This window comes from Heteronotia binoei, chromosome 21 (genome assembly GCF_032191835.1).
Source record: "Heteronotia binoei isolate CCM8104 ecotype False Entrance Well chromosome 21, APGP_CSIRO_Hbin_v1, whole genome shotgun sequence".
NCBI classification, from domain to species: Eukaryota; Metazoa; Chordata; class Lepidosauria; order Squamata; family Gekkonidae; genus Heteronotia; species Heteronotia binoei.
The window spans coordinates 167,928,302-167,950,923 of record NC_083243.1 but is presented as its reverse complement, the minus strand read 5'-3'; the positions used below and the strand labels follow the sequence as shown (position 1 = coordinate 167,950,923).

The following is a 22,622-nucleotide window of genomic DNA, read 5'->3' as shown; positions in this document are numbered from 1 at the left end:
GTCTGTGGCAGTTTTATTTTGTTTGTGTTGTATAACCTCTGTGCGCCTACTGTACGATGGTTGTACTACAGTTGTCTGCACTGAAATCTCTTATAAACATCTGTTGGAAGGCTTGCAAAACCTAACTTGTAATTGTGTTAGATCTTTGGTTTTTTTATTCCTTCAGCACCTGCAAAAGCATGCTATATAAAAGGAGCCTATTTCAATCAATATTTCACCATATTTCATATGGTGGAAGACAGGAGGGCCTGGTGTGACTTTGTCCATGGAGTCACAAAGAGTCGGACTTAACTGTGTGACTGAACAACAAAATTTCAAATCAAACATGAAAATTACATCTCTGTATATAATATAGTATCCTTAACACCTGTACACATATATTTATTTATAAGTAGGAGTAAGAATTATATTACATTTATTTGGAGGGCCCCCATCAAGTCATAGTTGCCCCTTCGTCATCACAACTTGTCTAGTTATTGGCCTGCAAATATACCATGCCAGGACTATTTGGCCACCACTTCCTCATATGGATTTCCCATGAAAAATGACAAGTAAAGCAATTCAAAAGGCACTCATTATCAATGTTCCCTCTAAGCTGCAGAGTCTTGCGAGCAAAAATCCTGCTTTATGAGCTACTGGTATTAAAGTTGTGAGCTGCTGGCATTAAAGTTTTGAGCTACTGCATAAATTATTGTGCTCTGGGGTGATTTTTCCTGAGTTAAGACAAAAATGTGTGAACTGGAGGCTAAAAGTCTGTGAGCTAGCTCACACTAACTCAGCTTAGAGGGAACGCTGCTCATTATGTATGCAACTCCCATGAGTACGAACCTACTTTCCCACTTGTGGGCACTAATGGATGCACAAATGTAAGATTTCCATGAGTGGCATGCATGAGCAATGTCCATCTTAGTTAGAGCTATGATATGCTTTTAGTTTATTTAAGGCCAAACCAAAAGAACAGCTGGGAAGAGAATGCAGTAGTCTCAACATTTGAAAACTCTCAGATCTCCCTTCTGGGAGAAGAGCCAGCCTGTTTGAGGGAGCTCCCTACTACAAAGCAACTTGGCCACTAACTCCACAGGGTTAGATTACACGGTCTGCATCTCTTATAAAGCGAATGTTCCCCACAAATATCTTGCTCCAAGGGAAAACTTTTTGAAGAACAAAATGTTTTATTGGAAGCTTGCTGCTTTTGGCACTAACAGCTGTAACACCTCTGCTTGGCAACTGCATGGTACAACGCAGGATGAACAATGAAGTTAAATGCCAGCAACACTGTTGGAATGTCTTCAGGCAGAAGAGATAAGAAAAAAATCACAGTTATCTAGTACATAAAGATTTGTATAGGACATGGCTTTATGCTATAGCCATTACAAGCAGCAGTCAGAGACTGTTACTTACAAAATAGTCTTCCCTTTACTGAACACTACAGGGAATAGTGTAGTGATGCTCCAGTGTGCCATATGACAGTTTGCCCAAGAATTTGCACTAACACAGAAGACAACTCCATATGGCAAGAAGAGCTCCCCCCCCCCAGGGAAAAAAAACAAGCACTAACAACCGCTGATAGAGTTGGAAGCTTTCTAAATGATATACTAGCTGTCAGTGAGACAGAATCAGACCATCTCCTACACTTCAAAAGGAGAGGAAACGAGAAGGGCCAGGAGCTTTCTTTAGTCTTCCAAAGAGTGCTTGAAAGGAACAGCTGAAGCTCCATAAGACCAACTGAACAATCCTTCCTCCCCCATCACAAGGAAGCCCAAGTTAAGTGCCAGTAGGGACTGGATGCAATTCTTCCTGAAAAGATTTGGGGGGAAAGGGAGGAAGAGCCACTGGTAGTAAGAACCTCTTTCAAATCTAGCAGGCTAAAGAGGGAAAAGTAGAGCAATACAGCTGGTGCAGTTTGTCTTCCTTGCCTGCAGATGAAGGGAGATTGCTTGTTCTCAAGTGGAAAGGGTAGTGGTGGCAACTTTCTAGTACAACTCAGAGCTAGATTCTTTTCTTGGAATTCTACCTCCTCTAGGCTGGAGAAAGGAGAGAATCCAGTATCAAGATCAGCACTTAGCAATAAAAAAGAACTGTTCAAATCAATGCTCCATCCCTTTAGCTAGGTAAGTATCAGCCAGCCTTCTATATGGCCATACAGGACAGAGACGTTTTTGAAAGAAATCAGATACTAAAGGTGAAAATGAACTTGAAGAACATTCACTTGAGCACAGCTGGAATACCTTAGCCCCCCGCCCCTCATTCAGGCACAAAAGAACAGGGAGAAATTATAACCACAGTAGACAATCCTTTCCTCTTGGACTACTTTATTTGGTAAAATTCCAAAACCAACAAACAGAAAAATTCATTTTGGAGTCCCTCCTTCCTGAATGGGCAGCAAGGCCTGAGGGCAAAAAGGCCTTCCACCCACATGGGTTCCCCCACCCAAATAGGCACCTCTAGACGCCTGAGTAGGCACCATTTCCCATCTCCCCAACACCAGACACAGCCATCTAGCCACACCTCATCCAAACAGAAGAGGAAAAAATACTTCCACTTCAAACACAAGAAACAAAAAAAAAATCCAAATAAAGATACTGAAAGACAACAGTGAATGAGTTGTGGAAGGAGTCTAGGTAGGGGATGCACCTTTCCCAACTGCTAGCTGTTACTCACAAGGAACAGGACTGGGTTGGCAGATGAGAGCCATAGGATTGGTGAGTCCAAGCAGAATGTGATGTCATCAATAGCCAACATTGCATCCACAAGTTCCTAGTGAGATGGCTTCAGTTCACAGATTCCCCACTTTCACCCAGGCACATCGCTACTGCCTCTAGTGCAACTGGCTAGGGGATCCCAGCTGCAAGTGGGAAAGATTCCATAGACTAGCATGGAGGAAGGTGCTAGGAAATATCTCCACATCCAGCTAGTGGATACGGGTGAGTTCCTCCACAATCTTAATCAGATCATCCACTGTGGCCTCCCTCTTCATCCCGCTGCCATCATCAATCTGAAACAAGCAGGTAAGAAGCACAATCATTTTGCAGAAATACTGGGGAAGGTTGTACTGCTCTTAGTTGTCTGTCTCAAGGATGAGAAGGGCTTGCCTCAAAATCTCCCACTGAAGGACTAGTTTTCCCAACTCACCTGCAAGTTAGCCACCACCTCCTGCATCTTGGGTCGACTGATGTCTAGAAAGCTTTCAATCAAGTCCCCGTCAATAAACCCAGTAGCTAGTTCTGTCTTGCGTTCTGTATGAAATGATCTCCAAGTGCAATTAAGGGTCAAGGAAACAAACCTCATGACTACACCAGCCTTCCCTCTCAAGAATCAAGCATAAATAGTGACTACCATGTCTTCCATACACAACAACAGCATGACAGTACTTTAATAACATTCACTCACCCTTCTATAAAACTAGGCTGCAGATTTTACAGCAGAAACTTCATTTTTTATGTCCACTGTGCTCAGCAACAGATAAATAAGAGTTATTTATAAGAAGACATACAGAGTGACTGCATTGTTCTGAAACAATAGCTGAGTTCACAGGAAAAATATAAATAGTTAAGAAGCTGGTAATCTGGAGATGTGCAATAACACTGAGCAGAAAATTCTAGTTCCAGATGTTGCATCTCATCTAACAAACCTTTCTGTCACCTCCTTTAGAGAGATATGCTTTAAAGAGACATATAATGTCCCATCTCTGAACAGCTGATATATTTTAAAACAGGCTCTTTCTAGGTGCAGATTTTTGTGGATTTCATCCTTAAGGGAAAAGTTAGTAGAACTTATGGGAATAAGAAGAGCAAAACCAGAAGACCACAGGCAACACCTCAGGGCTGCTCAAGGATTATGGAACCAGCCTGTCCTGAAGGGGGATGCATGCCCTTGAGGAGCAGGTTAATAGACTAGGGATGCTGCTGCCTCCTAGCCCATAGTTGGAGGCTCAGGTCTGCTGCATGGCACACAGCACCTCATATCAGCTTCAAGCGATGCACTAGCAATAGCTGTTCCTCACGAAGTGTGATCTAGCCATGGTGACCTGTGTTTTGATCACATCCACATTAGATTATTGTAATGAACTCGACGTGGGGTTGCCTTCGAAAAAGGGTATGGAAATTCCTATTACTCAAAAATTGTGGCAGCCAGACTATTGTCAGGGATTAGTTATCATATCACCCCTGTGCTGAAAGCTGTGCAATTGCTACCCAGCTGACTTGGACACACTTCAAAGTGATGGTTCTTACCTTTAAGAGCTTAACAGTACAATCCTATGCAGAGTCATTCCAGTCAAAGGCCACTGGTTTCAATCCTATACTTTTCCTTGATGCAACAGATCCCATCGGGGACTACCATTCTGAGAGGTACAGCACTCACCATTCTGGCTTGCACTGTTGATGCAACATCAAGTGCCATCCATTTAGAAGGCAGCTAGACTTGGTTCCTTCAACATGCAGCCAAAATGTGTTTTCAAGTGCACTGCCACATTGGGATGGCTAATTCAAAACATTACCTCTGTGCAGTCTTAAGCAGATATACACTGAGTGGACTTGCCCTTTTGGGAAGATGCAAAACTGGTTTCCTGCACAAAGGGATGAGACAGAAGTAACACTTTACAGGCGTGTAATACACGTAGGCTTGGATTTAGGGATGCACAAGCATAAACATAAACAGTCTTAGTGCTTTTCTCCCTCTATTATTCTAGCACCCAGAAATGTGTTGCACAAAATCTCGTGCAAACAGAAATGCAAGTCCGGCATCTCTAGCCCACTCGGGGGCCATTCTACCCCTTTCCAAGCCAAATGAACCACAAATCATTAGGGTTTGTAGAGTCTTTCGGGATCAAGTGCCGTGTTCTACTGGAGAAAGTTTTCCTTCCAGACGTTTCGTTCTCAGCTGCGGAGAACATCCTCAGTGCCGTTGCAGCCGGAGCAGGCGCTCAGACCTTCTTGGCTGCACAGACCTTCAATGCACAGCAGCCAAGAAGGTCAGAGCGCCTGCTCCGGCTGCAATGCCACTGAGGATGTTCTCCGCAGCTGAGAAAGAAACGTCTGGAAGGAAAACTTTCTCCAGTAGAACACGGCACTTGATCCCAAAAGATTCTACAAACCCTAATGATGTTACCAGCCATGAAAACCTGAAATCTTTGATAACCACAAATCAGTTTGGGAAATCAAATAATACATGAATCAACATGAAACAATGACTCAGACAACTAAACGAACAACAAACCAAAACACATCACCATTTTCCTGGTTTATACCCATCCCTAGTCAGTACTGTCTACTTAGACTGACAGTGGCTCTCCAGGTAAAGACTTATCTATTTTGTGTGGTGTTTATTCACTGACCCTCCTTGATGTTTGTGTTTAATTGTTAATTTTTAATATGTACTTTTAAAAGCTTGTTTTAATGGTTCCCTGCCTTGAGGAACCTAAGTTGAGTGGAAAGGTAGCATAAAAATGTTTTAAATAAAATAATAAAGACTTGAATTTCTTTGGTCACTTCTTTCTACTACTGAAGCGACTGGTGCTTGTTACGAAAAAGCAAAATTGCCACTCCAGAGGCAACATGAGAAGCTTCTTCAAAGATTCCCCTGGTATCCAGAAAAATATACCTTAAATTAACCAAAAAGGAAAAAACTTGCAAAACTTGATTAGTTCTGAATACGTAAGTTAAAAAAGGGGGGGGAGGGGAGAGAATTAGGTAACTCAATCTCCTAAGAGCTAAAAGAATCCTGGAGGTGGAGATCTTGGTGGGTCAAGCAGGATTTCAAAATTGTTCCTTTCCTTTTGGAATTTGTTTACCTGAGCTTTCCCCCCCTACTAATGATCTTGCTCTTTATACTCTAATCATTTTTCCTTTTATTTAAGCTTCTTTTCTTTTCTACTTGGCTCTTTTCTTCTGGCCAAGACATTCACTTTTTAAATTTAGATAAAGCTTTGAGATATGCACCCCTCTAGCGTTTCTCACAATTAGCTCTGCTAAGGTAACATTTTGTTCAGCCTTCATTTATGATGCTTCTTTCTTCTCTTTATCCTTAGCTCTGTGTGCAAATCTAGGAGAAAAGTGACCTGTCCTTTAAAAAAATATCTTTGTACAATGTGTATTTTTAAGCACTCTAATATATTAGACAGGACAATGACCAGGGGGAAAGGATATAAGGAATGTTCAATTTTCCCCACACTCTTGATGACTTTGTTGAGTCTGTTCTGCAGATCAAGCAGGAGATTATACCAGCTTTCTGATAATGAAGTCACCAATCCTACAAAAGATAAACTGTTACAATGACATTTTCAAGCAGCATTCAACTGTTAACATTTAAGTGTTTGTTTTTGCAGGTCTTGGAAGATACCGTTGTATCTCAGGATGTATTGAGAGACAAGGTTTTCTATCCATATCCCTCCCAGGATCCCTTAATCAAATTCCTTTGTTTTTCCAGAAATTCTAGGTTAACAGTGCCCCCTCAATCCCCATATTTTAATATCCACAAGCAGGGGCTGGCTTGTCTCATGAAAGATGGCAGAAGTTCTTGATAGGCTGTAATCTTACCAATCATTCCGTTGACTGTACCAAAGAGCACTGAGCCCTGTGTTGGTGTGGATGTTTCACCTAGATTCTGCATCACCAAGGACCCATGACAAAAGACATTGACAAACTCGCCCAGATGGAATAGCCCCAACTCCTGAAGATGCTGGCGTTCCTCATCAGTTGTGGCCGCACTGCAATGCAGAAAGTCTATTGGAGAAAAAAACAACAGGGAGAACTCTCTCCCACGGCCCCACTCTCTGCTATGATGCCTCATGCCTACTTTTCTTCATCTTACATAGACAAAACTCACCTGTCCTTCTGACACACAAACAAGTTAAATGCATTCTCTGCCCCTAGGAAGTTATCATCGTCCAAAATCTCTACCGCACTCATCCAATTTGGATTAAAGTCTCGAGCAATCTGAAAAGGAAAATAAATAACCTTTTAATAGCATGCAACAATCTATTTGGAAGCCTCATTGGAAGTCCCTTTGTGTTTCCATGCCCTGATCAAAACTTCATTGCATCTTTGGAGTCTCTCTCACTCAGAAAAAAATAGCTAATTACAAAAGGGGCAGAACAACAGACCTAACAGAAAAGAATCACATGTAAAAAAAACCCATATGGTTCAGCCTGTTGCTTAGTTAGAGACTCCGTCTTGAGCAACAGAGTGAGAATTCTGGGTAACTGTAAAACTCGCTAGATTATTTACCTCAGACAATTCAAGAATGATTACTCTACAATATCAATTAATCCAGAAAGTCATTCTCTTCTCCTTGAAGATCCCATTTTATTCCCATGTCCAGAATCCAAAATAGCGTGAATATAGCATAAAGGTGAATGGAGAGTACCTGAGACATCTGGCACCTGAAGCGGAAAATCCATATAGTTCTCCCATCTCCAAAGTATGAATCCTTTACTTACATCCAAAATGTGCAACCTCAGAATGCTATCTCACTCCACTAAAAATACAGCTGGTCCCTGAAGAGAGTTTAACGTCACATGTACAGCTCCACCTTTACTGTGCTACGGTAAGAATATATTACTGCAGATTGTTACTCCTGCAGTGAAAGTCCGGACTGATTAGAATATGAAGAAAACCTGTGTTTCCATCAAGTGCCCCAAACTGAGGCATCCATTAAGGTAAAAGCACCGATACCTCTTCAAAGTTGCCTTCCATGGGCTTATAGGCAAGCAAAAGGACAGAGCGCATCAGATCTCCGACTAAGATGAAGTCGCCCTTTGTCTTTACGTAGAGTGCCATGATATTGTTGTAATGATTGCATTCTGTGCGAAGCTCTTTCTCTGCTGTCCACTCATACAGCCGCACCTGGTAGGAGAGACTTATAAGGCCCAAGCCAAAATACAGAATATAATGCTGGCACATCCAAAACGCTCACCCTTTTAACCAATGTGCTAGTCACCTCAGCTATGGAGAACTTCGATGGAAACGCTTTTGGAAGCCTTACCGTGCTGTTTATGCTGGCTAGGAGTTTTCCATTGAATTCCACCATGGAATAAACAGCTCCTTTCACTTCTTTCTCTGCCACAGTCTGCAGTTTGCCTAGGAGACACAGCAATACAACAAGCCTTGAAAATGCAAGCACTCCACATCCCTCATGAAGCAGGAACCAAGGATGGCTGGGAGCAGCTTGCAAGTACATTTGGGAATGAGGACAAATGGCAATAAATTTGTGTCATTTTGGAAAACTGTGATAAGATGTTCCCAGTATGATTATTTTTCTGCCCTGGAGCTAATACAAGGCAGTTTTGAAAATAATCAGGCATTTAGAGCTGATGAGTCTTGGAGTAAAGCTATCACATGGGTATACATCAATGCTCAGGCAAAATAATCATGACTTCAAAGAGAGCAAAAACTGCACTGTCAGTGATGCCCTCAGATCTCCCTGCCAGAGGAGGCCTTGCTGCTCTTTACCTGCACTATTTTGAATGTTTCAGGGGATTGTTTTCATATAGGGAAATGGCCGCAGTTTACTGCAGCAAGTTATCGAAAATGAGACCTCTGATTTTATATCTCTGCCTTAAGTCACAGATACTGATTATACGTAACTTTAAGAAATGACTGTATTACTGGAATGTCTGGAGCCATTCTGTAATGCCGTTGTTTGACCACTGAGGAACACCAATTGGCCAAAAAGCATTTGGTCAGAGTCAATAATGTTCTATCTTTTGAGTTAATGTAGCATTTTATTTTGAATTGAGGCTATTACTTGGGCCAATCAGGCCCGTAATTACAGTGTGGCCTGGGGAGGGCAGGCCCATCCTTTCAACCCCCTCTTCCAACTGTATGGCCCCTCCATTGGAGGGCCCCTAATCTGTCCCCTTTGCTCACTGCCATTCTGAACAAGTAGTATCATTGCTTCTGGTCTTTTTGCTTTTTTCTCTCCCCTTCCCTAACATAGCATGCAGAGCAAAGTGTGGGGGGGGAGTCAAGAGGTCTCTGTCTCTCTGAGTAAGGGGCACATAAGAAAGGGCTGGAGGAGTATAGATGCTGTGACTGCTCAGGCAAAGGAGAGGGGTTAGCTTGTATAACTCAAGGCAGCTTACAGTGCTGAGAGCCCCCGCCCACAACAACAAATCATGCTGTGGACCCCACCAAACATGAAATCCTGGCTATGGCCCTGGGGCCAATATTTATTTTTATTGAATTTGTAATAAATACATGTATATTTTCATATATTTGATTATATTTATGCTTCAATTTTAGACACAGAACTAGTGGACCCCTATATCACGATTTCATTAACCGTTTGGTTCTTAATTTGAGAGCCGGCGTGGCGTAGTGGGGAAAAGCGGCGGCTTCGGATCTGGCGTGATCAACCGGGTTCGCTTCCCCGTCTCCCACCCCACAAAACCTGCTGGGTGACCACGGGCCAGTCACGTTCTCTCAGCCCCACCTACCTCACAGGGTGCTTGTTGTGGGGAGAGGAGGGGGAGGTGGTTGTGACCCGCTTTGAGGCTCCTATCGGCGGCAAAAGGCGGGAAACAAGCGCCGACCCTTCTTCTTAATTTAATGTAGGTTATTGTACCGCTTGTCGTTTTATTCTTTGTACTGCATCAATTTCAAATTTTTCTTATCCAGTTGATGTACTGTCTATTATATATCTTGCACTGTGTTCTTTAGTCTCTTCTTTATTCTCATTTTATAATATGCCTCGAGTCTCAGTGAGAAATTCCGATTGTAAGTACAGTAAATAAACATATACGGGGAACTATGCAAACGGATCCACATGTCCCACTCTTACCGTCAGAATAATGAAACACCACAATCCGGCCTTGCTTGGGTTCCGCTTCATCAGGATAAACCATAGCAGTGCCCACAATAAAATACGTGTTGGGGTCTTTGCCCAATTTGCAGGAGACCAGGCTTAGTGCATACTCATTCTGCAGAAACTGGTGAGCATGAAGCACTAAGGGTAAACAGCAAAAAACAGGTCAGAGCTCCACAAAACGTATTTCCCAACATACCAAAGAATTAAACATGCAGCAATCATAAATAATAGAACTGAAGTGACCCTAAACCATATGTTCATAATTCATGGGTCTCCGTGCCACATGTTCCCAGCTTCTCTACCTACAAAAAAATCTCTTTCTCCTACCAATGAATGTCTCCCACAAGGAACAAAATGCAGCCTTAGGAGCTGTACCTTCAAATGTGTGCTGATCTATAATAAGCAGGTTGTGCACCTCTACCTCTTCACCAAACGATGTCTCATGCGGGGCTGTGCTGCTTGAGAATAACTTGCTGGAGCTCACACTGCTGGAAAGAGCCTGGAACAGGAACAGAAGCTTTATACCATCAGCTGTTTTCATATGCCATGGAGGTAATTGGAGCAAGAAAGCAAAAAGGGAATTGACAGCCAAGGTAAAGAACCAAGTCCCACTGAATGGGGCCAACCCATTACATGCGCTCCAATATATTACAGGAATTAAACAATTTCTATAAGAGAAGTTATTTGCCAATTTCATAAACATTAGAAGCATATTTTGCTTGAGGAGAAGGAAACATATGAACATATGAAGCTGCCTTATACTGAATCAGACCCTTGGTCCATCAAAGTCAGTATTGTCTTCTCAGATTGGCAGCGGCTCTCCAGGGTCTCAAGCTGAGATTTTTCACACCAATTTGCCTGGACCCTTTTTTGGAGATGCCAGGGATTGAACCTAGGACCTTCTGCTTCCCAAGCAGATGCTCTACCACTGAGCCACCGTCCCTCCCCAACAATGGAAAGGATCTGGAAGACTGTTTTGGTTATGGCACAATTTAGAAACAACAGATCAGTACTGCCAGGTTTCTCATTCACTGGGAAGAGGCATTTGGAAAAGACCCTAAAAGAGATAAACGGCAAAATGACCCGAGGATCTCCTCATAATAGGAGATGGACCAGTTTATGTAAACACTAGAAAATGAAGGGAACAGGGATCTCCAGTGTGTGGTTGGACTGAAATATTTATTTCCACCACAGAGCAACAGTTATGAAACCCCAAAGCAGAAGGACCACATACTTTGTACCTAAGAATCAGGCTGTTAGACAAGAGTTGGAAGAGACTAGTCCCCTAACAATTATCAGTCAAAGGGAAAACCCAGCTGCAGCGGTCATGACACTGATGCTAACTACTTGTACAACATCCCATATAAATTCAAAGGGTTTTCTTTCACCTGGGTGCTTGCACTGGGCCTCAGTGCAGTGGTACCTCCACTGGAATCCTGAACCTCAATGCGACTGGAGAGCACTCCAAAACACTGAGATACTTCCTGATAACAGATCTTCCTGCATGACAAAAAAAAAAGTACCAAGACAGTGAACAAGACTCACACCAATGCTTTTTGGTAAACTGAAGTTCAAGAATATTGAGAATATTCTTCATCCCAAATCCTCTCCTGGCATGAGCCCTTCAGTAAAAGCCCAATCTACACTTTTCCAGGCACTAGAAAAGGCAAAAGAAAGAAGAGGCTTCCATAAACAACGAGGACGATGCATCTCTCTAGTTAACCTTTGGCACTGTAAAGGTTATTGGCCTACTGACTCCACGGCCACAGTTCCAGCATGGCTCACCTGGGCGACTCGTACAGAGGGACAGTGCGGATATGCAGCTTCTGAATCTCATCAATGGTGCCGATTGTCAAAGTGCTGTTGTTGGCCAAAGCAAGACTAAAAAATATGGACACACACAAAATGTTTCAAAGAAAGAAATGCATGTCCCTCACCAATCATCCCCATACAAAGTCTCCTGCCTTCAAAATTCTTGCCCACATAGCTAAAGCTATGATAGAAACACACAGTTCAAGAAAGGTGTTAATACCCTGTCTTCTCCAGATACTATGCTTCACTAAGTGAAAATGCAAGTAGCAGATAAGCAGAAGTAGATGTATGTGCTGGACAAGAGTCATGCCTTGCTTATGAGGGATTCTTTATGTGGATACCAGAGACAGATAAACAGTTGCATACAGATATTACAACACCAGGGATGGAAAATATTTCTGTGTATGATTGTGGAACAGAAGCCATATAATGACACCAAAGACCAACCTGAATGTGATAGGAAGGGTACCTACTGTGAAGAGTGTGATGCTTGCATTTATGACAATGTTATTTGCTCCCATCAGTCTCCTTTGGCTCCTCTCTCATTGTGAAGAAGCAGCCTTTTTAGCTTCCTCATCATCTCCTGATAGAATGTTCCTGCTCTGAGGATCACTAACTCTAGCAGGGATCTCCTCACTGCCAGTCTAAATTGTCTTTCACCTCATGTACATGCAACTCTTCCCCATAACATATTCCTCTTGCTGTTTAAGAGGAATTTCCCCCCCTGAACGATCAGTCTAGTAATGGAATTAAATATCTGAAATGATGGCTGCTCTATTTTATCCTTGTGATTGACCATCATCTGTTAACTTAAGAGGTACATGAGGAGTGCCAGGATCACTCAAGATAATCTTGCATTTCAGCTTTACAGAGCTTGGTTAATTTTGCTTCTTAAGGGGAAAGGAACACAGCAGGAAAACTATTGCCTGTGTAGAGGCAGAATGAATGAGAGAGGTAGGTGTTCTGCTTGTGACAGTGGTTTTATTAAGATGATTTAGGCTGGGTGGGTGGGGATCTCTCCCTCTAGAATTCCTTCAACACAGAACAGGACCACCCTATCAGAGGAACTTGAAGAGACTGCTAGAAACAGCAAAAGGAAGATGAGACAAGGAGAGAACCCAGTGATACAGAGTTTGTCCCTGGAATGCTGTTTTGCTGCTAGTGTTTTGATACTGGCCTCGTAAATAAAGTGCTTATTCTTGTGACTTCTATATGGATTCCTATTTAAAGGTTCATTTCCAGAAGTTATAATGAGTCTCTCCAGCTCACAATGCTATGCCACTTCCCAAGAAAATTGCAGCTCCTATGTATAAAGCAAGACTAAGGCGGGAGGGAAGAAAAGTGCTACACTCTACACTCTACCAATAGCAAGACAATTAAAGAGGACCAATAAAATACACTCACCTGTCAGGATACCCATCTGAGTTGAGAGGACACATGTAGTTCACTTCCTTAAGATTAACATTAGAGAAGACTAGTTTGTGATTGCTGCTGTAAATCACAGTAGGGCGGTCAGAGCAGGCAAACACATTGGTGGTGGAAAGGGAACGAAATGTCCTAAGAACAGTGGGCTGGGTCCCCAAAGTCACTTTCTTACGATCACTCAGCAAACCTAGTGTGGAAAAGTAAAGGTATTAGGAGTTACCTTTGCTGATCTGGTCATGAAAACTTCCAGGATAGCCTGGATTACGGCTTCCGTTTTGAAATGAAATGGGATCCTATGGAATAGATTTGTATTAAGTGGACATCTATTTTTCAAGATGTGCTACATGAAGTTATTGTCCAAAAAACAACAGTATGTGTGGGTTTTGAGTGTCCCAGCTGCAGTGTCAGAAACAAGTAAAACAACCTGGAGATAAGCCAGAGTCACATGTGCTCACAGTGCCTTCCAGTGGATTTTTATGGGAAAATGACTAATCTAACACCGCTTTTGGACAAGAAGAAAGAATCACGGGACTTTTGAGTGGTTTTATCTTTTGCAAGTAGACAGCAAGGCTTCACCTTCTTGTTAGCTTATGCACATGACCAACAGGACTACTATAGGGAGTCTTGACTTCTTCATGATTGCACCCTCCACCACAATTAATCAGTTCACTCAAATCAGCTTCTGGACAGTGTGGGGGGAAATCCCTGCATCAACATGAGTCACTCCATGCTGTAAATTACTCTTAACCCAGACAGTCAGATATTGCCTAGTCCGCTCATTACTGGGCACACACACATATACTCCTACCACAACAGGGAGCCAGAGAACCATAGACTGTTTTCCCACAGACTGTTTACTGATCTCACTCACAAACCAACAAGGAAAAGCTGGCACAGGAATTAGCTGGAGAGTGACCAATGCTTTTGCACCACCTGAATACAGCTGAAAAAGTATGGCTGCCATATTGGCTCACTCCACAGGGGGGGGGGGAATCTCCTTGTTCAAGAGCTACCTCTTGTTCAAGGGTAACTGCCTCTTGACTCTTGGGTAGATTGAAGTCCAAAAGATCCCCATTTTCTTTGGACCCATCAAACATTCAGAAATGCTCAAATACTTCTTTGTTCTCAGCATGCCCAATACAGAGGAAAAAAGGAAACTAGAGCTGACCTGTCTCAATGTTCAGTCCGAAGTAAAAGAGTGCCCCATCCCCCAGAGCACACAGAAGGTAATGGCTACTCTCAAAGGTGGTCATCAGAATGGATCGTGGGATGATCTCTGCAGAGAGGGGAAGGAAAATTAGTCAACATCACCTCTAACAATGTTCAGCCTCCCCAACACAGAACATATGCAAGTGTACCTCCTCCTAACATCTCCTTGTGTAGCAGGTCAAATGAGGGCAGCTTAAGAATGCGGGCTGAAATGTCAGTCCAGAGGCCAATGGCACACAGAGGGGACATGCCACTGGTGTCTCCCAAGGGAGTGATGTCCAGGCAGGCCACCTCATGCTCCATCTCTGTGCAGCTGACAAAAAGGTAACACGTCAATATTGCAGAGAACTATGTGGCTTGCCACAAGGTGTCACAAAGTATGGGGCTCACCCACCTTATTTGCTTCAGTTCCCGAGGGTGGATCTCTAGATAGTACAGCACTCTCCCCACAGCCACCACCACTTGACAGCTGTTACAAGAAGCCACACTGATGTTCTTCCCATTGGGTTCTTTCCATTCACTTACAAGGGCCTTGGGCTCCTGACTGACGAGGCGCACTGAGCCTGATGTGATCTAGAGAGAGAACACAAGCTGGTACTTCCTCCTCACTCAAAGGCAACCTGTCCTTTAAACTGCTGTCTATACATGCCAGACTTGCTATACTTTGGTCTTGGCAGGGCTCTGTGCCCTACAAGTTTTTCTCAAGACTCATTCGTTACCTGGATTAGTTGTTGATGAGCCACATTGCCACAGAAGAAAGTCTGTTGATCATCCACAAATCCTGTCAATTCAGTTTCTTCCACTTCCTCCCCATTCAACATCAGAACTCTGCAAAATACAGGAAGACCTTGTCAGTTGCCCTAGCAATTAATGCATCCTGATTCTTAAAACCACATCCAATCTGACAACTGACTGCTGTCCTCCTACCTGGTTTGGCCCACAAAGGACAGAACTAAAGTGTTATCAGTTTCACGGTGGGAATCTGATCTCAGAGGCCACAACCCTGTATAGCAAAAAAAAAAAGAGGGAAAAAGCACCAGAATGTCTTTGAAACAAACATCCCCAAAAGACAAGATCTCTAAATATTAACCAATTCTACACACACACACACGCACACACACACCATCCTTTTTTCTTCCTGGAGCCCTGGAGAGAATGCACTCTATGTTAAAAAATTATCAGATTCACAGAATAAGTTACACAACTGAATAATTTTCTGTGCAGATGCTCTACTTAATTTATTTTCATTCCAAGAGTTGGATTTTCAAATACATACATAGTTTTAGTTGGGTAAAGAACACAGTGATGGAAGGCAAAGAAAGAAGAGGAATGCATAGCAATGGGAAGAACAAATTGGCTGGCTGTAAAGGCTGGAAGAACTGTGGGGGGGAATCAAAACTGAAATCTTGTGTTGATCCATACTTAGAATCAGAGTTGGAAGGGTCCTCCATGGTCATCTAGTCCAACTCCCTGCATAATGCAAGAAATTCATAAATATCTCCCCCTACATACACATACATCCCCAGTGACCTCTGCTCCATGCCCAGAAGATGGCAAAAACCTCCAGGATCCCTTGCCAAACTGGAGTGGAGAAAAAATGCTCACTGACCCCAAAGTGGCAAACAGCAGTTCCCTGGACGTGTAAGAAAGGGCTACAAGAACGATGCACTGATGCAACCCTTCCTGCCCTCCTTCTCATCATCTGCCTAATTCACAGAATCAGCATTGCTGCCAGATGGCCATCTAACTTCTGCTTTAAAAACCTCCAAAGGAGGAGAGCCCACCACCTCCCAAGTAAGCCTTTTCCACTGACGAACCGCTCTGTCAGAAAGTTCTTCCTAATGTTGAGCCTGAAACTCTTTTAATTTCAACCCATCAGTTCTGGTCCAACCTTCTAGCCACAGAAAACAATTATGCACCATCTTCTATTTGACAGCCCCTCAAGTACTTGAAGATGGTGATCATATCATCTCTCAATTGTCACATCTCCAGGCTAAACATACCCAGCTCCTTCAACCTTTCCTCACAGGACTTGGTCTCCAGACCCCCTGATCATCTTTATTGCCCTCCTCTGGACATGTTCCAACTTTTCTACATCCTTCTTAAATTGTGGTGCCCAAAACTGAACACAATACTCTAGGTGAGGCCTAACCCAGGGGTGTCAAACTCATTTTGTTATGAGGGCCAAATCTGACATAAATGAGACCTTGTCGGGCCATGCCATGTCGGTTCCCATTTAAGATTAGATAGTGGAGATATAAACTTTATAAAGGTCACAGACAAACACAATTTTTTTAAAAAATACCTTAAAATTGTGCAATTGAGAGAACCTGGCAAAGCAAGTTCTGTCTCCTCCCACCCTTCCTCCCCATGGGAGAAGCCTTGGCCAATAGAGAAAATAGAGGCTTCGCTCGGTAGCTGCTGTGTTATTGAGCAAATCTTGGCTAGGCAAGCTGTGATGGAGAAGGAAGCAGATGACAGTGAGTTGCTCAGGGGCCTGATAGGAGCCCTCTGGGGGCCTGATTTGGCCCCTGGGCCACATGTTTGACACCTCTGATTTAACCAGAGCAGAGTGAAGCGATACCATCACTTCACATGATCAGGACATTATACTTCTGTTGATACAGCCTAAAAATGAATTCACCACTGCATCGCACTGCTGGCTCATATTCAGTGTATGGTCAAATAAGACCCCTAAATCCTTTTCATGCATACTACTGCCAAGACAAGTCTTCCCCACCATGTAATTATGCATTGGATTTTTCCTATCTAAATGCAGAACTTTACATTCATCCCGGTTAAAATTCATTTGTTTCAGCCCAATTTTTCAACCTGTCAAGATCATTCTGTATCCTGACTCTGTCTTCTGCTGCAGGGGTGGCCAACGGTAGCTCTCCAGATGTTTTTTGCCTACAACTCTCATCAGCCCCAGCCAGCATGGCCAATGGCTGGGGCTGATGGGAGTTGTAGGCAAAAAACATCTGGAGAGCTACCGTTGGCCACCCCTGTTCTATTGTATTTGTGACCCCTCGCAATTTAGTATCATCTGCAAATTTAATAAGCATTCTCTCCATTCCTTCATCCAAATCATTTATCAAGATGTTGAATAAAACAGGTCCCAGGATAGATCCTTGAGGCACTCCACTTGTCACTCCTCTCCAAGAAGCTGAGGAACCATTCACAAGCACTCTTTGTGTGTAATCTGTCAACCAGTTACGGATCCACCTAACAGTAACAGGATCCAAACCACATTTTGCTAACTTGTCAACTAGTATGTGGAACTTATCAAAGGCCTTACTGAAATCAAGATAAATGACATCTACAACAGCATTCCCCTGATCAAACAAGGTAGTAACTTCCACAAAAAAGGAGATAAGGTTAGTCTGACATGACTCGTACTAGTTCCCTAGTTTTTTAGTCTATTTTTGAAACACTGTGTGAATTCATAACCAGGGATGGGCCTGAACCTGCCCACAATCTAAAATCATGGCAAAAATCATCTGGGTGGTGGTTCATGAGCTAAGGTCCATGTGATCTAACCTCAATGACTCTCTCATGACCCTCCACATGGTTTCCAAAGATTTGCACATTTGTGGTGGGGTGTGTCAGCAGCAGCAGCCATGGCAATCAAACTGGTGCCAATCAACTGATCATCAAAGCAGGCAGGAAAATGGACTTCTACAGCCCTGTTAATGCCAGTAGTGGCCCTCCAAAGCTCGACAGGCAGCACTGGCAGCCAATAAGAGAGCCCCCATTCTCCTCTATGGGAGCAGAATGATATATAGTCCCAGTACACATGCAGCCATTGTTTACCATCGGCAGCAGGCATGCTGTGTGTTAGTTAGAGGCAGAGAAGGAAGGAATTAGGGAACTGGAAGTCATTCCTCTGCAGGCACCTACAAAGGATGCATCCCAGTCTGTTGCCTCCAGAGCAAAGAGTGGCACCCAGCAGGAGGAAGAAGAGGTCCACTCCCCTTTAGCAGGGAGAAGGGGGTGAGTGGGAGTCCCTTCTAAGCAAGGCTACTCACACTGAGGGTGCTGTGGGTGGGAGTGGAACCTCCAGGCAGGTCATTCCTTGGCATAGAGGCTGTAGGTGGGTGTGGCTGCGCAACTGCATCCTTTCTATAAGGAGGAGGAAAAATGGCCTGCAGTTGTGACCCTCATATAAAGGGGAGCACTGCTCTCTGTAAACCAGTGCTCCTGCAATGGAAGCAGGACTTCTGCAAAGAAGTGGGGAGACTTCAGGCAAGCTGCTATGGCCAGAGGGAACAGTGTGTGAAAGAAGCTGGGGGTGGGTGGGGGGAGATGAGAAGGAGGAGCAGTCACCCAGTACCTCAACCCCTAAGAGCCCAACCAGGGTGGATCCTCACTGCTGATCCTCAGTGGTGAGCTGGGAGATCAGTAACACAGAGGCCAGGTGTGCCCTGGTGGATGACTTGATGGACGTGACAGCCAAGGAGTACCTCACCAAGCTCTCTGAGCCTGCTGACTTTGGGTTCACACACCCACCTCAGCTGGGTGAAGGTGGGCAGGACCCACACACAACCCAGACAATATCCACTTCACAACAAAACATCTACCACGTACTTAATGGACCAATATCTACCTTATAGCACAACACCCACCTCATGAACTAATATCTCACTCAGGGTTGTCCATCTACAGCAACAATGTCTACAATTGGCCCAACCAGGGTGGATCCTCACTGCTGATCCTCAGCGGTGAGCTGGGAGATCAGTAACACAGAGGCAAGGTGTGCCCTGGTGGATGACTTGGTGGATGTGATAGCCAAGGAGTACCTCACCAAGCTCTCTGAGCCTGCTGACTTTGAGTTCACACACCCACCTCTGCTGGGTAAAGGTGGGCAAGACCCACACACAACCCAGACAACATCCACTTCACAACAAAACATCTACCGCATACTTAATGGACCAATATCTACCTTATAGCACAACACCCACCTCATGAACTAATATCTCACTCAGGGTTGTCCATCTACAGCAACAATGTCTACAACGATGAGGTGGGCATCCGAACACCAACCGGGACTGAGGTGGGCCATCCCCCCCCCCCCCCCCCCAAACCCTATCACCAGGGAGAGCTGGCCGGGTAACCAACTCCTGAGCCAAGGAGATGGGTTGGCTACCCTCCAGACTTTATGTCCACAACAAGGAGGCTGAATCCCAGGCCTGAAGAGGACTGCCCATCTGCAGCACCAATATCTATAACGAGGAGGTGAGCAGTACTCCACTTCCCCACAATTAATCCTCTCCATACTTGGACGGCAAGTAGAGGGGCACCCCAGGGAGGTCTGCTGTGAGTTTGATGCCTCTAGCTTGTAGGGAGTCTGTTTGACACACTTCCAAACCTGCAGCTGTTATTTCACCAGAGAGCACTTTCCTGGGAGCACCTGCTTTGGGGGGGGGGGGCTGTAACTCACCCCCCCCCCCCCTAAATTCAATCCTCATCAAACTTGGAGGGAAGGTAGAGGAGAGTCACCTGGAGACTTGCTGCAAGTTTGGAGTCTCTAGCCCACAGAGGGGCCATTCTACCACATCACAAACCTCACAAAATGAACCAGTTCAACAAATGGGAAGATTCATGAAGGTTCGTGTGACCCCATGAACTGGGACAAAGCTCACTTTCCCCACTTCATGCCCATCTCTATTTGTAACTAGGGAAAGCTTGCACAGCTTCCACTGATTTCTAAACTGTTACCTAATGCTGCCTTCAGTTTTCTGTACAAGAGGGTTAAAATCTTGTTTTTAAAGTGGAAAAAAGCTTAAACACAAAATTCCAAATTAGCAAATAAATTGAAATCTAAGTTATTCTCAATATACATTAATGTCACTGAAGACAGTGATAAAAAAATCCTTTGTATATAGTTGACAGACCTTTAATCCCTGGAAGATCAATGCTGGCATGTTCATGAATTCCAATCCCATTCCTGATGATCCTCAAAGAGCCCTCTTTATAGGCACCAGAGCATGTAACCAGCTGTGGAAAGTGCAAACAATCATTAATACTCTCTTCAAGAGAGTAACTGATATCTAGGAATATTTTGTGCCCATACTGGAAATAGCTTCTGAAAAAGATTCCAATATCTGCAAATTAAAAACCTTGCTAATAAAGCCATCAGAACCCAAGATCTGAATAGTTAACTTACCACAATGTAGAACTGGTTAAATGACCCACCTAAACAAAAAGAGGTACTGTCCCTAATATATATATTACTACGATACAGTTTGATTCTTAATTGCAACTATCAAAAAGCCTGGGAAATAGGTTTTTTTAAAAAGTGGACACCCAAGATGTGGACAATCATTTCTGAAAACATTTCTTGGTTCTCAAGAATGCAGACATCAGAGAAAATGTATATGCTCAATAGGCTAGCTACAATGTCCCCCAAACCCTCAGGAGACGCAGAAAGCATACCAGTTCTTATCTCCATGTGTTGTGGAACTGTGGAGTTGTGAAAGATTTTCGAATGTAGTACAAGATGGGATAAAGACCTATCGCTAGGAAAAAACATTTATCTTATGCCACATATGAGCCTATTGGGCTATAATACACAACAGCTACCAAGGAATCTGTAAAATGTAATAATGCATTTGTTCGTTGCAGTCAGAATGCTGATAGCCAAAAAGGAATGCATTATTTCAAGTTGTAACTATGGATGAGGAAACTATGGTATGTCATGATTATGGATAAAATTTCAATGTTAACCTGGAATAAAAACTTCAGAATCTGTAAAAAGGAAGTTTTGAACTGAATGCAACAGGTTAAGTAAGCTTTAGAAGAGTGTAGGAAAATAGGAAGGACAAAAAAGAATATTGCCTAATAGAATTACATACAGTTGCGATGAACTGATTTTTGGGTTATATAGAATTTTTTTACACTGTTAATTACTGTAATTTTTGTAAATTATAAAAAACAGGGCAGGCAAAGGTAGTCCCCTGTGCAAGCACAGAGTCATTAACAGACATTAATCTAATGATGTTCTTGTGCATGTGGAATGCTTTCTATGCACTTTTAGAGAGAAGTGGCATTCTCACAATCCTGTGGAAAACAAGATTTTTTCAAAGAAGATCCATTAGTATACCCTTGATCGAAGAATGGTACACTCCTATCTGGGATGGTCGTCTTCTTCCACTGAGCACGCAGCTTCGGGAGGGACACACATGGAGAAGTGAGGGAGGAAGGGGACACCCGCCGAGTCAGTCAGATCAGCTGAACCAACCCTGGCAATCAATGGGGTGACAGATGTCGCAGCCAGATTGCCCTCACATCCACCATTAGTCAAACACAAGGGCAGAGTCTGGTGGAACAAAAAGTCTTTCTCCAACTCAAAAGTTCTCTGAAAAACCTTCCCCATTTTTCCCCATACACACAGCTAGAGGAGAAATGCGATTGGAGTGTTATACTTGAATGGGGAGAGACTGGGTACAAATTCCCAATCAGCCATGAAGCTCACTGGATGACTATGAGCCAGTCACCTTCTTAGCCAAAACTTGGTTTGGAGGAGAGCCATACAACTTTTTTGAGTAGAGGTACTTTAGAAACTAAAAGAACATAAAATACATTCCATGAATAAGGAAAGAAGAGCCAAGCTTACCTGCCCTTGACCCTGCCTCTCAAGATCTACCACGCACATGTCCACAATAGGACCAAGGTTGGTGAAGGTTTCCATGGCCACCACGTACGAGCCTTGTTCATTACTGTCCACATTGAGCTATGAATGAAAATAATAAGCCTCTGAAGAAAAATCACAAACATCAACACACAAAAAAAAATTCAAACACAGGAAGCTGATAGAAATACCAAGGAAAGCGTTAAGTGCTCAGTAGAGCAGCAAAAGTACTTCAGGCCTTTTCCACTTGAAAAAAAAACCTACTTGCAGAAAACAGATTAGCAAATGGTCAAGGGCTTCAGTGTCAATGAGTGCACTGCAAACTGCTCTTTACCTTTACAAGTTGGGAGTCACCAAGCCGAGAGCCAACGAACACAACACCGTTGTCTAGGTAAGTCAGGCATTCTGCAATGGATGTCTAGATGTGGATAAAGCACAGAAAGAGAAATACCAAGTCTTATGTCAGTGCTGGAAAGCAACTAGGAAATTGGCCTCGGAAGGGAAAGCTTAAGTTCCACACTTCAAAAGCACCCAATGGACAGCCTGGGACAAACTATTCTTACTTGGCCTAAGCTATCTTCAGGAATAATGAGAGGTTAATGCACTTTTGCATGCTCTTTTACAGAATGGCACAATATAAATGTTTCAAATACATGATAAAGAAAACTGACCCTGCAATTATAGTTCCTATTTTCAAGAAGGGTGACCACTCAAACCCTGCAAATTTTAGGCCCATTAG

At 43.4% G+C, this 22,622-nt stretch overlaps 1 protein-coding gene across 1 annotated transcript in view; it reads right to left on the bottom strand.

The window, feature by feature from the left end:
• Window positions 1-2,295: 2,295 nt before the first annotated feature.
• The window catches only part of DDB1 (damage specific DNA binding protein 1), a 32,733-nt gene continuing 12,406 nt past the window's right edge, over window positions 2,296-22,622 (bottom strand). The window contains exons 8-27 of the mRNA XM_060262557.1: window positions 22,218-22,301; window positions 21,869-21,985; window positions 20,148-20,250; window positions 15,181-15,256; window positions 14,973-15,081; window positions 14,648-14,826; window positions 14,403-14,566; window positions 14,213-14,320; window positions 13,024-13,231; window positions 11,593-11,688; window positions 11,196-11,307; window positions 10,183-10,306; window positions 9,781-9,945; window positions 7,984-8,078; window positions 7,674-7,844; window positions 6,826-6,935; window positions 6,537-6,706; window positions 6,147-6,249; window positions 3,133-3,256; window positions 2,296-2,995 (exon numbers count right to left, since the gene is read on the bottom strand). Of these exons, the coding sequence (XP_060118540.1) occupies window positions 2,912-2,995; window positions 3,133-3,256; window positions 6,147-6,249; window positions 6,537-6,706; window positions 6,826-6,935; window positions 7,674-7,844; window positions 7,984-8,078; window positions 9,781-9,945; window positions 10,183-10,306; window positions 11,196-11,307; window positions 11,593-11,688; window positions 13,024-13,231; window positions 14,213-14,320; window positions 14,403-14,566; window positions 14,648-14,826; window positions 14,973-15,081; window positions 15,181-15,256; window positions 20,148-20,250; window positions 21,869-21,985; window positions 22,218-22,301 (2,502 nt within the window). The 3' untranslated portion in view covers window positions 2,296-2,911. The remainder of the gene's footprint in view (window positions 2,996-3,132; window positions 3,257-6,146; window positions 6,250-6,536; window positions 6,707-6,825; window positions 6,936-7,673; window positions 7,845-7,983; window positions 8,079-9,780; window positions 9,946-10,182; window positions 10,307-11,195; window positions 11,308-11,592; window positions 11,689-13,023; window positions 13,232-14,212; window positions 14,321-14,402; window positions 14,567-14,647; window positions 14,827-14,972; window positions 15,082-15,180; window positions 15,257-20,147; window positions 20,251-21,868; window positions 21,986-22,217; window positions 22,302-22,622) is intronic.